Source organism: Elephantulus edwardii, unplaced genomic scaffold (assembly GCF_000299155.1).
Source record: "Elephantulus edwardii isolate Elephantulus edwardi_28Jun2011 unplaced genomic scaffold, EleEdw1.0 scaffold00455, whole genome shotgun sequence".
In the NCBI taxonomy this organism is placed as follows: Eukaryota; Metazoa; Chordata; class Mammalia; order Macroscelidea; family Macroscelididae; genus Elephantulus; species Elephantulus edwardii.
This window is the reverse complement of record NW_006400205.1, coordinates 671,553-687,923: the sequence shown is the minus strand read 5'-3', so window position 1 is coordinate 687,923 and position 16,371 is coordinate 671,553. Positions and strand designations below refer to the sequence as shown.

General features: G+C 39.3%; 1 protein-coding gene across 1 annotated transcript in view; it reads left to right on the top strand.

Annotated features, from left to right (window-relative positions):
* Positions 1–16,371, top strand: part of EFHC1 (EF-hand domain (C-terminal) containing 1) — a 78,161-nt gene that overhangs the window by 18,977 nt on the left and 42,813 nt on the right. The window contains exon 3 of the mRNA XM_006902817.1: positions 15,864–16,151. Within this exon, the coding sequence (XP_006902879.1) occupies positions 15,864–16,151 (288 nt within the window). The remainder of the gene's footprint in view (positions 1–15,863; positions 16,152–16,371) is intronic.

The following is a 16,371-nucleotide window of genomic DNA, read 5'->3' as shown; positions in this document are numbered from 1 at the left end:
GTTTTCTTTTATTCTGGTTTACTTACAAATTCTGTATACATTATTTTTCACACCAGATCCCCATATGTTTTTGTCAGTTTCTTTTCCTTGTCTCTCTCAAAGAATTAAATTACAGTTTTATTCCTAATTTGTTTCATATTTACCTGTCCTTTTTGATTCTCTACTTTTTGACATCAGGACTTGTCTGCTTTCTTCTGTCATTAGTTCTCAATACATATTGAGAAATGATATGAACAATCATTTAACAAATAAAAGTAATTTATTGTCTTTGTCACTGCTAAAAGACATGTAAAACACACCCTTTAATAATAGAGCGAGATAGGCATATGATTTTTTTAAAAAAATCATTATGTGTGATAGGAGAATTTATTCAGCATGACATGCCATTTCTCAGCCTTGAAGTAAATGCAAGTGTTTCTGTGTTCGCTGTGACTTTCTGTGACCTTCCTGGGAATTAGAAGACCGAGAATCTTTCTTATTTCTGAATCCTTTCATAAGGATATTTCTGAATCATTTCATAAGCTTGCTCTGTAGACTTTAAGAATCATAATCTCTAGTTTCCTCATCCATAAACCAGAAAGTTAAAATATGTGTAAAATTCTGCCCAACTCAAAAATTCCATGAACAAAATGTAGTACAGGCATTTCTCAGAACTACAGCAGATTAGTTTCAGACTACTGCAATAACGTGCATATGGCAACTGTTTTAGTTTCTCAGTGCATAAGAAAGCTGGGCTTACACTATGCTGTACTCTGCTATGTGTTCAATGTTGTTGTTGTGTACCATTGAGTTGGAAATGACACATAGCTAACTCTCCGGCTGGTTTTCAAAGGGAGTAATCACACGGGAGGAGATTGTCATCTTTCTATCACAGAGCAACTAGTTTTGAACCACGGACCTTCAGGATTTCAGTACAGCTTCTTACCACTAGGCTACCATATATAGGCTCCCTATAGCTTTAAGAAAAAGTTTGAAATATTGTGAGAATCACCAGAATGTGACGTCAGAGATGTGAAGTGAACATGTTGTCAAGTGCTATCGAGTTTGCTGCACCGCATAGCAACTCTTGTGAATAGCAGATCTGAAGCTGTGCCATCCCCACCATTTCTAATATAGTTTAATTGTTGCAGTCATCATGTCAAGCCATCTTGTTGAAATTTTCTCTTGTGTGACCCTCTACCTTTCCAAGCATGAGGTCTTTCTCCGTGGACTGGCCTCTCCTAAAACATGTTCAAAGTTTAGGAGACCACACTTTGCATCATTGCTTCTGAAGAACACCCTAGCTGCACTTTCTCTAAGACCTCCCTGTTATTTTGGAGTTCGTGGGATATTCAATACATTTCTGCAGTTGCACTTTCTCCAAGACGTACCTGTTCTTCTGGAGTCCATGGGATATTCAATACTTTCTCCTAGCACCACAACTCAAACACATAAATTCTTCCTCTGCATCCTTAGTCATTGTCCAACTTTCAGATGTGTACCAAGGCATTAAAAAGACTATGACATAGATCAGGTATGCCTTCATCTTTAAATGGACATCTTTGCTCTCCAGCACTTTTGGGAGGTTCTTGACAGTAGATTTTCCTAATGTGATAGATCTTTTGATTTCTTGACTGCTATTACCATTAGTTTTGATTGTGGAGCCAAGTAAAAGGAAATCATTAAAAACTTCAGTCTTTGCTTTCCAGAAGTACTTGGAGGAATTTTTGACATGAAAGTGAAGCCAATAGAGTTGATATTTTAAACCATCTGACTAAGAATCATGAACAGTAAATGGACTATACATGGTTTAAATATCTGAATAAGTAAGTGATCAGCAAACTTGTTTTAAAGAACCAGATAGTAAGTATTTTGGAGCTCCACTCTGCCCTTTATAATGTAAAAGCTGCCACTGGGGAAAACGTGATTGTGTCCCCATAAAACTTTGCTTATGGACTCTAAAATTCAAATAAGATATTAAATATTGTTCTTTATCTTTTTTATTAATTTAATGAAAGTTTACAGAGACTTTGGATTTCCACTCATTCATTCATTGTTGCACTTTTCTCCCTACCCACCCCTTCCCCCAATTCGCTTTTTTCTTTGAAAAGTAAAATTCTTTCATTGTTATACAATCCCTCCCTCCAAGTCCACTCCACTATGGAGCCTTCATTCTGGACTCCTTTCGTGACAATAATGCCTAATTATATATCCCTTTTAAACAGTTCTTTTCCCCAACTATTTCAATGTGGTGTCCATTATTTATCCCATCTTTCTCAGTCTCCTCCAAACCCCAATGTCAGTCCTGTTTTACAACAGTGGCACTATGCAGTACTTATCCTTTTGTGACTGAGATATCTCACTTGGCATAATGTCCTCCAGGGTCACGCATTTTGTATACTATTTTAAGAGTTCCTTGTTTTTCAATGTAGCTTATGTAGCTTAGTGTTCCACTGTATGAATATACGACAGATTCTCTATCCATTTGTTTGTTGATGGGCACTTGAGTTGTTTCTAACTCTTTGCTATTGTGAACAAAGCTGTGATAAACATAGGTGTGCATCTAACTGCTTGGGTGGCAGTTATGGTTTCTTCTTGGCACCAGCAGCCAAGAAATAAAAAAAAAATGTATTGCGATGGGAAAGTCTGCTGTTAGGGACCCCTCTAAAGTACTCCAGAGCAACGGTGTCTCTCTGGAGACTAAGGTGTGCCTGATATGGCCCATGGTCTTTGCAATCACGTGTTATGCATCCGAGAGTTGGACAATGACTAGAGAGGATAGAAAGAGAATTGATGCCTTTGAGCTGTGGTGCTGGAGAAGAGTATTGAATGTACCATGGACTGCCAAGAAAACAAACAGATTCACCCTGGAAAGGGTTAAACCAGGCTACTCCTTGGAAGCAAGGATTCTGGGGCTTCGTCTGACATACTTTGGACATGTTGTAAGGAGAGACTGGTCCTCAGAGAGGGACATCAAGCTTGGGAGGTTGGAGGGACAGCGCAGGAGGGGAAGAGCCTCTATGAGATGGATTGATTCGGTGACTGGGGTAATTGGGATGAGTGTGTCAGAGGCAGTGCAATTGGCACAGGATAGAGCAGGATTTAGGGCCATTGGACATAGGGTCGCTATGAGTCGCAAGTGACTTGAAGGCACATAACAACAACAACAACATATGTCCAGTAGTGGAATTGCTGGGTCATTTTACACTCCCACCAACAGTGAATAAGGGTTCCATTTTCTCTGCAACCTGGCCAGCATTTGTTGTTTGCTGTTCTGTTAAGTTTTGCTATTCTTACTCGGGTGAGATACTATCTCCTACTTGTTTTGATTTGCATTGCTCTTAGAGCTAGGTAGTTTGAACATTTTTTCATGGGTTTGTTGGCCATCTGAATGTCTTCTTTGGTGAAGAATCTGTTCATATCCTGTGTCCATTTTTCAATGGGGTTGCTTACCTTTATCTTGTTGTGGTGCTTGAGTATTTTATAAATTCTAGCTATAAGGCTCTTCCTTATCTGACATGTCATTACCAAATACTTTTCCTCAGTTTGTAGCTTCCCTTTTTACCTTGTTGGAGGAGTTTTTGGATGTGCACAGGGATTTGATTCTTAGAAGGTCCCATTCATCTATTTTATCCTTTCCTGGCTGTAGATTTTTTCAGGATGCTCAGGAGACTGTTTATGTTGAAGATTAGGACTTCTAGTGTTCTTCCAAGTGTATCCTTAATAAAGTTTATAGACCTTGATTTTAGTCTTGGGTCCATGATCCACTTTGAGTTAGTTTTTTTATATGAAGTGAGGTGTGGGTCTTGTTTGAGTTTTTTGCAGATAGTTTTCCAATTTTGCCAGCACCATTTGTTGAAAAGGCTGTCGTTTTCCCACTTAACTGATTTTATCTCCTTGTGAAAAATCAGTTAGCCACAGGTAGATAGGCTGATTTCTGCGTTCTCAATTCTATTCCATTGATCATTGTGTCTTGTCATTGTATCAGTACCACACTGTCTTGACCACCACAGGAGTGTAGTAGGATTTGAAATCAGGGAGTGAGATGCTTCCTACCTTGTTTCTCTTTTTAAAGAGTGCTTTTTTCATTCGGGGCTCCTTTCTGTTCCAAATGAAATTGAAGATTGCCTTTTCCATCTCATTGAAGAATGGAATTGGTATTTGTATTGGGATTGCATTAAATGTGTAGATTGCATTTGCTAGGATTGTCATTTTCACAATATTGAGTCTTCCTATCCATGAGTAAGTATATCCTTCCACTTCTCTAGGTCTCTTTTTACTTCTTGTAGTAATATTTTGTCATTTTCTTTAAATAGATCCTTTGTACTCCCAAGTATTTAAACATGTGATTAGCTATTGTGAAGGGTATTGTTTTTCTTAACTCAAGTTTTCTCTTTTTCAATGTGGAGAAATCCAATTGAATTTTGTATATTGATCTTGTATCTTGCCACTTTTCTGAATTGGTCAACTATGTCCAGTAGTTTTCTTGCTAAGTCTTTAGGGTTTTCTAAGTATACCATCATATCATCTGCATAGAGAGGTAATTTTGCCTCCTCTTTGCCAATTTGGATACCTCTTATTTCCTTCTCTTGGCTTATTGCTATCACTAAGACTTCCAACAGAGTATGGAAATTATCGAACAATATCATTAATATCACATGCAAGCAAGATTCTGCTCAAAATTATCCAAAATATTTGGAACAATATGTCAACAGAGAACTTCCAGATGTGCAGGCTGGATTTAGATGAAATCGTGGTACTAGGGATATTATAGATAATGTTAGATGGATCTTGGCAGAAAGCAGAGAACACCAGAAGAATGTGTATTCATTGTATGCAAAGGCTTTTGACTGTGTGGATCACAACAAGCTATGGCCAACTCTGAGAAGAATGGGTATCCCAGAACATTTAATTGTGCTACTGCGAAACCTATACTTGGACCAAGAGGCAGTCGTCAGAACAGAGCAAGGAGACACCACATGGTTCAAAATCAAGCAGGGGGTCTTTCAGGGATGTATTTTGTCTCCATGCCTTTTCAATCTGTATGCAGAAGAGAACATCCAAGATGCTGGGCTGTACGAGGAGGAATGTGGCATCAGGATTGGTGGAAGAGTCATCAACAACCTGCGTTATGCAGATGACACAAACCTGCTTGCTGAAACTGAGGAGGACCTGAAGCACTTGCTGAGAAGGTCAAGGACTACAGCCTTCAATATGCACTGAAGCTCAGTATAAAGAAAGCAAAGATTCTCACCAGTGGTCCAATTGACAGCATCAGTATGGATGGTAAAGAGATTGAGATAGTTAACAGTTTTAGTTTACTTGGTTCCACAGTTAACAGTCTTGATAACAGCAGCCAGGAAATCAAGAGACAAATTGCATTGGGAAAGTCAGCTGTGAGGGATCTCTCAAGAGTACTGAAGAGTAATGACAGGCTGGGGACTAAGGTGCACCTGATCCAGGCTATAGTCTTTGCAATTACGTGCTATGCATCAGAGAGCTGGACATTGAATAAGGGTGATAGAAAGATAATTGATGCCTTTGAGCTATGGTGCTGGAGAAGAGTGTTGTATATACCATGGACTGCTATGAGAACAAACAGCTTTGTCCTGGAGAGGGTGAAGCCGGAATGCTCCTTGGAGTCATGGATTCTGAAGCTTCGTCTGACATACTTTGGGCATGTTGCAAGGAGGGACTGGTCCTTGGAGAGAGACAACATGTTTGGGAGAGTAGATGGACGATGCAGGAGAGGAAGACCCTCGATGAGATGGATCGATTCTGTGCTTGAAGTGGTGGGAATGAGTGTGTTTGAGACGGTGAGGTTGACACAGGATAGAATGGCGTTTAGGGCTCTTGTACATAGGGTCACTATGAGTCGCAAGTGACTCGATGGCACATAACAACAACAACAAGATTTCCAATACACTATTGAATAGGAGAGATGATAGTGGGCACCCTTGACTAGTTCCTGTTCTCAAGGGGAATGCCTTTAATCTCTCTCCATTGAGAACAATATTGGCTCTTGGGTTTGTGTATATCCTTTTTACTAGGTTGAAGAAATTCACCTCTAATCCTATTTTATTTAGTGTTTTAATCAGGAAAGGGTGTTGGATTTTGTCAAAGGCCTATTCTGCATCATTTGATAGGATCATGTGGTTCACGTTCTTTGCTTTGTTAATGATGAATTACTTTGATTGTTTTTCTTATGTTGAACCATCCTGTTATGAGTCCCACTGGGTCATGGAGAATTTTTTTTGACGTATCGTTGGAGTCTATTGGCCAAGATTTTATTTAGGATTTTAGGATTTTTGCATCAAACTTCATGAGAGATATTGGCCTATAGTTTTGTATTACAGTTTTCTTTACCTCGCTTTGGTATCAAGGATATGTTTGCTTCAATGAATGAGTCTGGGAGAATTCCATTTATCTCTATTTTCTGAAATAGTTTATGTCGAATTGGTGACAGATCTTCTCTGAATGTTTGATAAAATTCACTTGTAAAGCCATCAGGTACAGGACTTTTTTTGGCTGGAAGGTTTCTTCTTTTATAATAGGTTTGTTCAAGTGTTCAATTTTGATTGGTGTCAGTTTAAGTAAGTTGTGCATTTCTAAGTGTTTGTCCATTTCCCCTAGGTCTTCATATTTGTTTGAGTGTAGTTTTTTTATAATATTCCATTGTTAGCCCTTTTATTTTAGTTGGTTCTATTGTGACGTTGCCCATTTCATCTTTTATTCGGGTTATTTGTGTCTTTTCCTTTGTTAGTTTTGCTAGTGGATTGTCTATTTTACTGACATTTTCAAACAACTAACTCCTAGTTTTATTGATGGTTTCAATTGTTTGTCTCTTTTCTCTTTCATTTATTTCTGCTCTAAGTTTTATAATTTAAGTTTTTAGAGGGTGTTGGGTTTTCTTGCTATTATTTTTTAATTTGTTGGAGATATTGAGTTAGAGAGTCAATGATCATTTTCCCTGCCTTTTGATATATTTGCTTATTGCTACAAATTGACCTGATTACTTCTTTGGCTGTTTCCCAGAGGTTTTGGTAAGTGGTGTTTTCATTGCCATTTTGTAAAGAAACTTTTTAATTTCATTTTTTTAAATTTTTTTATTATTTTTTTTGTGTGTACCGTCAAATCAGATCTGACTGGCACAGGAGGAGATTGTTCCTCCTTCTCCAGCAGAGCATCTGGTGGATTCGAACTGTGCACCTCTTGGATTGCAGTGCAGCTTCTTGCCACTAGGCCACCAGAGCTTGCCTAATTTCATTTTTATTTCTTCTAGTACACACTCATATTCAAGCAACGTATTGTTCCCCTCCCAAATGTATGTTTTTCTCTCCTTTTTAAAATTAATTTTAATGAAAGTTTACAGACACTTAGAGTTTCCTGTCATTCATTGTTGCACTTTTCTCCCTGCCCACCCGCTCCCCCAATTCACTCTTCTCCTTGAAAAGTAAAAGAAAGCTCTTTCATTGTTATGCAATCCCTCCCCCCAAGTCCACTCCACTATACAGCCTTCACTCTGGATTTCTGTAATGACAAGAATACCCATTCATATATTCTTTTTATACAGTTCTCTCTCTCATCTGTTTCAGTATAATGTACATAATATCTCCCTTCCTTTTCTGTCTTCCTTCAACCCTAATGACAGCCTTTTAAACAAACCATGCTGGCAAAATTGGAAAACGTTTTGCAGAAGACTCAAGCAAGGTCCACACCTCACTCCATAGACAAAACCCAATTAAAAGTGGACTAAGGAGCTAGGACTAAAACCAAGGACTATAAACTTCATTAAAAAAAAGCTTGGAAGAACTCTAGAAGTCCTAATCCACATCATAAACAGTTTTCCAAGCATCCTGGAAAATATACAACCAAGAGAGGATAAAACATGAATGGGACTTTCTAAGAATTAAATCCCTATGCACATCCACAAACTTCTTCAACATGGTAAAAAGGGAAGCCACAAATTGGGAAAAAATATTTGGGAATGACATGTCAGACAAGGGACTTATATCTAGAAATTCATAAAAATACTTGAGCACCACAACAAAATACAGATAAACAACCCAATTGAAAAATGGCACAGGATTAGAACAGACACTTCACCAAAGAAGACATTCAGATGGAAAACACACACATGAAAAAATGTTCAAAATCCCTAGCTCTAAGAGAGATGCCTCCCGGATAATCTGTTCTGCATACAAGTTGAAAAGGTATGAAGATAGGACACATCCCTGGTGTACACCCTTCCCAATTTTGAACCATGCAGTGTTACTTTCTCAGTTCTGATAACTGACTCCTGGTCCAAGTACAGTTTTCATATTAACACGATCAAGTGTTCTGGGATTCCCATTCTTCTCAGAGTCAGCCACAGTTTGTTGTGATCCATACAGTTAAATGCCTTTGCATAATCAATGAAACACAGATAGACATTCCTCTGATATTCCCTGCTTACTGCTAAGATCCATCTAACATTAGCTGAAATATCCTTAGTACCACGACCCCTTCTAAACCTAGCCTGGACTTCTGGCAGTTCTCTGCTGATGTGTCCAGTTGTTTTTAGATAATCTTCAGCAGAATCTTGCTTGCATGTGAAATTAATGTTATTGTTCTATAATTTCCACACTCTGTTGGGTCATGCTTCTTTGAAATGGGAACAAATATAGATCTATTCCAGTCAGTTGGCCATGTGGTTGTTCTCCAGATTTCTTGGCACAACTTGGGGAACACATCCAGGACAGCACCTGTTGGTTGAGATATGTCAATTGGTATACCAGCAATTCCTGGGGCCTTATTTTTTGCCATTTCCTTCAAAGCAGCTTGAAATTTTTCTTTCATCACCATAGGCTCTTGCTGATATGTTGTATCATTGAATTGTTCTGTGTCTGCCAATTCCTTTTGATACAGTGACTCAGTATATTCTTTCCATCTTCTTTTAGTACTTTCTGGATCATTTAATATTCTGCCTAAAGCATCCTTGATTATAGCAACTTGAGGTTTGAATTTGTTCTTCAGTTACTTGAGCTTAAGAAATGCTGAACAAGTTCAGCCCTTTTGATTTTCTGACTCCAACTCCTTGCACATTTCATTGTAATATTTTGCTTTGTCATCCCACGCTGCCTTTTGGAGTCTTCTGTTCAACTCTTTAGTATTTTGAATTCTTCCTTCTGCTTTGGCTTCTCTGCTCTCCAGTGCAATATTCAGAGTTTCTTCTGACATCCATTTTGGTCTTTTCTTCCTCCTCTGTCTTTGTAATGACCATTTGCACTCTTCCTGGATGATACACTTGATATTCTCCCACAATTCATCTGGTCTTCACTCAGTGTTCAAGGCCTCAAACCTGTTTCTGAGATAGTTTTGAAATTCAGATGGAATCGATTTAAGGTCATATTTTGGTTCCCATGGATTTGGGTTAATTTTCCTTAGCTTCAGCTTGAACTTGCATGTGAGAGTTGGTGGTCTGTTCCACAGTCAGTTCCTGGCCTAGTTTTCACAGCTTATATTGAGCTTTTGCAGTGGTTCTTTCCACAGATGTAATCAATCTCATTCCTATGCATACCATCTGATGAAATCCATGTGTATAACCTGCACTTATGTTTCTTCTAAAACATATTTGCAATGAATAAGTCATTGATTGTGCAAAATTCAATCATTTTATCTCCAGCTTCATTTCTTTCACCAAGTCCATGTTTTCCAAATACTGATTTCTTCTTCTCTGTTCCCAACTCTATTCAAAACAGATTATCTGGGAGGCTAGGCTCAATGAGGAGAAGTGTGGCATCAGGATTGGTGGAAGATCCATCAACAATCTACGTTACGCAGATGACACAACCCTGCTTGCTGAAACTGAGGAGGACCTGAAGTGATTGCTGCAGAGGGTCAAGGACTGCAGCCTTCAATATGGATTGAGAGTCAATATCAAGAAGACAAAGATTCTCACCACTGGGCCAGTTGGCTGCATCAGTATGGATGGTGAAGAGATTGAAATTGTTCACAGATTTAGTTTGCTTGGCTCCACAGTCAGCACTCTTGGGACCAGCAGCCAGGAAATTAAAAGACATATTGCGATGGTAAAGTCTGCTGTTAGGGACCTCTCCAAAGTACTGAAGAGCAATGGTGTCACTCTGGAGACTAAGGTGCATTTGATACAGGCCATGGTCTTTGCAATCAATTGTTATGTGTCAAAGAGTTGGACAATGATTAGGGAGGATAGAAGAAGAATTGATACCTTAGAGCTGTGGTGCTGGAGAAGAGTATTGAGGGTACCATGGACTGCTAAGAAAACAAAAATGTTCATTTTAGAGAGGATTAAACTGGGTTGCTCTTCGGAGGCAAGGATTCTGAGGTTTCATCTGACATATTTTGGACATATTGCAAGGAGAGACCACTCCTTGAAGACAGAAATCATGCTTGGGAGGGTGGAGGGACAGCACAAGAGGGAAAGACCCTCTATGAGGTCGATTGAGTCAGTAGCTGGGGTAATCGGGGTGGGTGTGTCAGAGACAGTGCAGTTGGCACAGGACAGAGCAGGGTTTAGGGCTGTTGTACATAGGGCTGCTATGAGCCACAAGCAACTTAACGGCACATAACAAACAACAACAAGAGAGATGCAAATCAAAACAACTATGGGATATCATCTCACCGCAGTAAGAATAGCAAAATTTAACAGAACCACAAACAAAAAATGCTGGCAAGGTTGCGGAGAAACTGGAACCCTTATTCACTGTTTGTGGGAGTGTAAAATTTTGCAACCATTATGGAAGGCTGTATGGTGCTTTCTCAAAAAGTTTTAAATAGAAAATACCATTTGACCCAGCATTTCCACTACTGGAATTTACCCTAAAGAAACCATATGCACACTCATGTTTATCATGGCTTTGTTCACAGTAGCAAGCAAGAAGTTGCAAACAACCCAAGTGCCCGTCAACAAATGAATGGATAGAGAAGCTGTGGTATATTCACACAATGGAATACTACGCTGCATTGAAAAGCAAGGAACTCATGCAATATTATTCAGAAAGGGTGACCCTGGAGGACATTATGCTGAGTGAAATATCTCAGTCACAAAAGGACAAATACTGCATGGTACCACTCTTGTAGAATGGGACTGACATCAGGTTTGGGGTAAGATTGAGGAAAACTGGATAAATTATGTATACTGCATTGAAACAGATGAGGGAGAGAACAATTTAAAAGCAATATATGATAGGGTATTATGGTTATCACAAGAGTCAGAATTAAGGTTGTATAGTGGAGTATATTCGGGGTGATGGAAGGGGGGAGTATGGGGGGATTATATACCAATGAAAGAATTTTTTTTTTTTTTACTTTTCAAAGAGAGGAGTGAACTGGGGGAAGGGGTGGGCAGGGAGAAAAGTGCAACAATGAATGAATGGAAATCCGAAATCCCTGTAAATGTTCATTAAACTTAATAAAATAAAATAATTGTTTTAAAAAAAGAAAGCATAACTGCCACCCACACAGATATATGCACACCCATGTTTATTGTGGCTTTGTTGGCAATCGCAAATACCTGAAACACAACCCAAGTGCCCATCAACAAACAAATGGATAGAGAAGCTCTGGTATAGTCACACAATGGAATACTAAGCTGCATTGAAAAACAATGAACTCATGAAATATTATGCAAAATGGGTGACCCTGGAGGACATTATGCTGAGTGAAATATCTCAAGTCACAAAAGGTTTCTTCTCCTTTATCCTCTTATTAATTTCTGATTTTTTAGCGTTGTGGTCTGAGAAAATGCTTTGTATTATTTCTATGTTTTTTAACTTATTGGTGCTTGCCTTGTGACCTGAAATGTGATCTATTCCTGAGGATGTTCCATACACATTGGAGAAGAAGGTATACTGTAGGGTTTTTTGGATGCATTAGCCTATAAGTATCTATGGGGTTGAGTTGGTTTATTGTGTGGTTTAATTCTTGAGCATCTTTGTTGAGTTTTTTTCTGATAGTTCTATCTTTTCTTGAGAGGGGTATATTGATGTCTCCAACTACTATAGTAATGTTGTCTACTTCATTTTCCAGGTTTTTTTAATTATTATTAAATTTTATTTGTTTTAATGAACATTTACAGAGATTTTGGGTTCTCATTCCTTCATTGTTGCACTGTTTTCTCTACCCTCCTCCCCAGTTCGTTCTTCTCCCCCCTCCCTCCCCCCCCCGCCCGAATGTCTGTTTTAATTGTCCAATTGCCACAGTGCTTGTCAAAGCCAGCTCTGATTAATCTCCTTTGTCAGTGTGTCCTTTGCCATTCCCTATAACTCCTCCCTGAGAGAGAATTCACCCTGATTCATAAGGAAAAGGGGATGGCGTATTCTCTTAGCTACTTCCTGCTGAAAAGGGACCCTGTGGGTTTCAGGGTGGAGATCTTCTCTCACTACTCTAAAGGGCCCCTTTGGCAATAGGAAACACATAGACTATTATGGAGATTGATTTTGGAATTTAGATGCACTGTTATCAATTGTGCTTAGCCGTGCATGTTCATATCCTTGAAGATGTATCATGGAGGTGTTGCAACCTAGAAGACACAAATTTAACTAACAAGTTAAAAGTACATGAGTCAAAAATTAACAAGCAATAATATTCCGAGTAGAGGTTCTAGTAGTGGCACAAATTAAGTTACAGAGGGAAGGTGGTTCTTACAATAAAAGGCCTATAGACTAGCACTTTGTCTATTATAGTGTACAGGTTAGGAACCACAAGATGTAGAGGCTCAGCTATGTCATTTATGGTTCTTAAGTCCTAGAGCAAATTCCACCTACCACTGGGCTGTTTTACAACTCGGAAGTTCACATGCAAGGTAGAGGTGAAGTAAGGAACTGCTTATGAGGTTTTCCATCCATTCCAACAACTAAGAGATCGTGAGAAGAGCTGAGACCTCAGAAGGCTTTTAGGACCAATTAGTAGGCTCTGTGTCCAGGAGAAAATGAATATACTTACCAGTAATGTTAATGCTCATCCACGGCTCTTCTGGGAGGATCTAAATCGTTGAAGTATCCTCCTTTGTTTCCAGCTGGGAGCTGGGGCCTGTCAGTCCTGTCTGCGACGAGGAACCTGATGTGAGCCACCTTGGCTAAGTGTCCTTCAGAGCCACACTTAAAGCAAGTGAGTGGGAGCTTCCTCTCTACTCCCTTGCCTATCTGTGGCTCTCGTCTGTGACACTATCTACTGAAGTGGCCCAGCTTTCCACAGTGGAAGCAATTCTGACCTCCTTTATTACCTTTGGGTGGCACGGTATATGAATAAGACTTCCTTTTCCTGACACAGGCCCTAAACTGGCAGCAATAGCTGCCATTTTTCAGTTTTGTTAATGTTTGTTTTATATATTTTGCAGGTCTTTCATTTGGTGCATCGATTTTTATTATTGTTTTGTCCTCTTGTTCTATTTAGCCTTTACACATTATGTAGTGATCTTTCTTGTCTTTTGTGATGGTTTTTCCATTGAAATTTATTTTATCAGATATTAATATCATTATTTCTGCTTTTTTTTCTGGTTGCCATTTGTTTGATATATTTTTTTTCCCATCCTTTTATTTTTAGTCTTTCTTTATCTTCATTTTTCAGGTGTGTCCCTTGTAGACAGCATATTGATGGATTTCTTTTTTTTTATCCAATGTGCTACTCTTTTTGTCTTCAGTGGTGCATTCAAACCATTCACAGTCAGTGTGATTATTGAGAGGCGGGCTTTTATTGCTGTCATTTTGGTGTTGCTAGTTACTTTCGTCCATCCTGCTTTCTGTGGCACCTCTGTAATAAGGACATCTCTCAGTGTTTCCTGAAACTCTGGTCTTATTTTTACAAACTCCCTTAGGTTCTGTTTTTTGGGGAATATCTTGATCTCTCCTTCATATTTGATGGACAATTTTGCTGAGTACAGTATTCTTGGTTTACAGTTGTATTCTTTGAGTGTTCAATATATGTCACTCTACTGTCTTCTTGCTCACATGGTTTCTGCTGAGAAATTGGCATTTATCTTTTGTTTTTCCTTCACTGTTTTCAGAATTCTCTCCTTATCTTTGGTTCTGGCAAATTTGACTATGATATGCCTTGGTGTTTTTCTTTTGAGGTCTATTCTATATGGTGTTTGCTCAGCTTCTTAAATATATATTCTCTCTTTCTTCATTATGCCTGGGAAGTTTTCCTCTAGTAATTCTTCCACAACTTTTTTGGTGCCTTTTCTTGCTTCTTCTTGTTCTGGGATTGTGAGGATGTGCATGTTATTTCTCTTGATGATGTCCCACATTATTCTTAGGTTTTCTTCTTTTTCCTTCCTTTTTTATTCTTCTTTTTGCTCTAGCTGATCAGTGGTGACAAGGCTATCTTCTATTTCACTGGTTCTGTGTTCCACCTCTTCAACTCTATTTATGTGTCCCTCAGTCATGTAGACAGCATCAGAAACATTGGATCTCATATTTCAGATTGTGGTTTCTTGTTTTTCCAATGCCACTAATGCCTCATTTGTTTTATCTGCATTGCTTTGAATTGTTTTTTTTTTTTTATTTACTCCTGGTTTTTGCTTGCAGTGTCCTGTAATTCTTCAAGTTTGTCTTTCACCTATTGAAAATATTCAATCATTCTTTTTCTAAATTCTGTGTCATAAATTTCTGTCAGACTTTCTGACTTCAGGAAATCCATTGGTACTGTGTCCCCTATTGGGATGACATCTTGCTTTGAGCTTGTGTCGGGTGTGAGGCAGCCTGCTTCTTTCATGACATTGCTGTGGTGGAGTATTTCATGCCTTAGGTGAAGATAGATTCTTGATCTGAAGAAACTGCTCTAGAAATTGATGAGAGAGCTACTCTGCCTGTGTTTATTCTCTCTGAACTTCTGACTCAAGGGAAGGTTCAGTTCAGGGCCTGGAAGAGCAGTCTCTTGTTGCTAAGTCAGATCAAGGTGCTCTGGATTAAAGGAAAGTTGATTGACTGGACGTGTAGGCATGGTTGTGGAGTTGAATGGTGGGCAGGGTAGGCATGGGGTGGGTTGGGGGACGGGCACAGAGAGTGAGGGGACCTCACTCAGATTTTAGCTGTCTGGGTGTGCTCATACTCAAATTTCAGCTGTCTGTCTCCAACTCAGTGGCTCTTGCTCAGCAGCCCTTACCCAGCAGCCCTCACCCAGGGGCCCTTGCCCAGTGGCCCCCAACCCAGAGGGGCCCTGGGTCCATCAGGGCTTAAGAAAATAAAAATTCCCACCAACCTGCTCACTCCTAGTGGGTCGATGAGGCCCAAGAAAACTCAGTCAAATTCCTATTGACCTGCTTGTTCCTGGCGGGTTGACAGGGTTTAAGAAAACTCAGTCAAATTCCCACTGACCTGCTTTCTCTTGGTGGATTTGTGGAGCTTAGGAAAACTCAGCCAATTTCCTGCTGACCTCCTTGCTCCTGGAGGGTGGGTCCCACAGTGGTTCAGCTGTCAGCTTCCACTAAGGTCTGTGGCTCATTGCTCCTGTGGCTCCCAAACTAATTATTTTAATAAAAGTTCTGACTCAACTTCTTGCTGTTCACATTGCATCGCGTCGGTCTCTGTGTGCCATGTCGGTCTCTCTAGTGGCCTGTTTCTATGCAGCTTTCTGCTCCTCCAGCTCCTTACTCTGTTTCCTCTACTGCTGCCGTCTTGGTTCTCCCATTTTTTATCTGTTTTAACCATTTAAAAATATACAAATCATTCTTTTTTTAACCATTAAAAACTATGCAAACATATCATATAAAAATACATGGTAGGGTGGATTTGGTCCATGTAGAGATTAGAAGAAGAATGTTCAAATTGTTGTGTACGAGACTCTTCATAGGAGAGTACTTGTTTTGTTTTCATTTTTTTAATGAGAAACCAATAGACTGTTTCTCCCTCTTTTGAGTGCTACAGGTGCTGAAATTTGACGCCTATTTCCAAGAAGATGTCCCTTTGTCTACTGAGGAACACTATAGGATCCGTCAAGTGAACATTTACTATTATCTCGAAGATGACAGCATGTCTGTAGTGGAGCCTGTCGTGGAAAACTCTGGGATACTTCAAGGCAAGTTAATCAAACGCCAGAGGCTCAGCAAGAATGATCGAGGAGATCATTACCACTGGAAAGATCTAAACCGGGGAATCAACATCACAATCTTTGCCAAAACCTTTCGCATCGTGGACTGTGACCGATTCACACAGGTAAACTGCATTCTTTTTGGAAGTTATGGGATCTGAAGCATCATTCTAATTTATAGGAGATACATTTGCTTAATCAGAGTAAAGGAGGCTATGGGTCATCTGTTCTAAATAGATCTTATAAAAATGTGATTGATGCTTTTGTTTTTGCCGATACCTGCCAGCACTATGTAATCACATCATTTGTTGCACAATTGAAATACAGTCACTCAAATAAAACTAT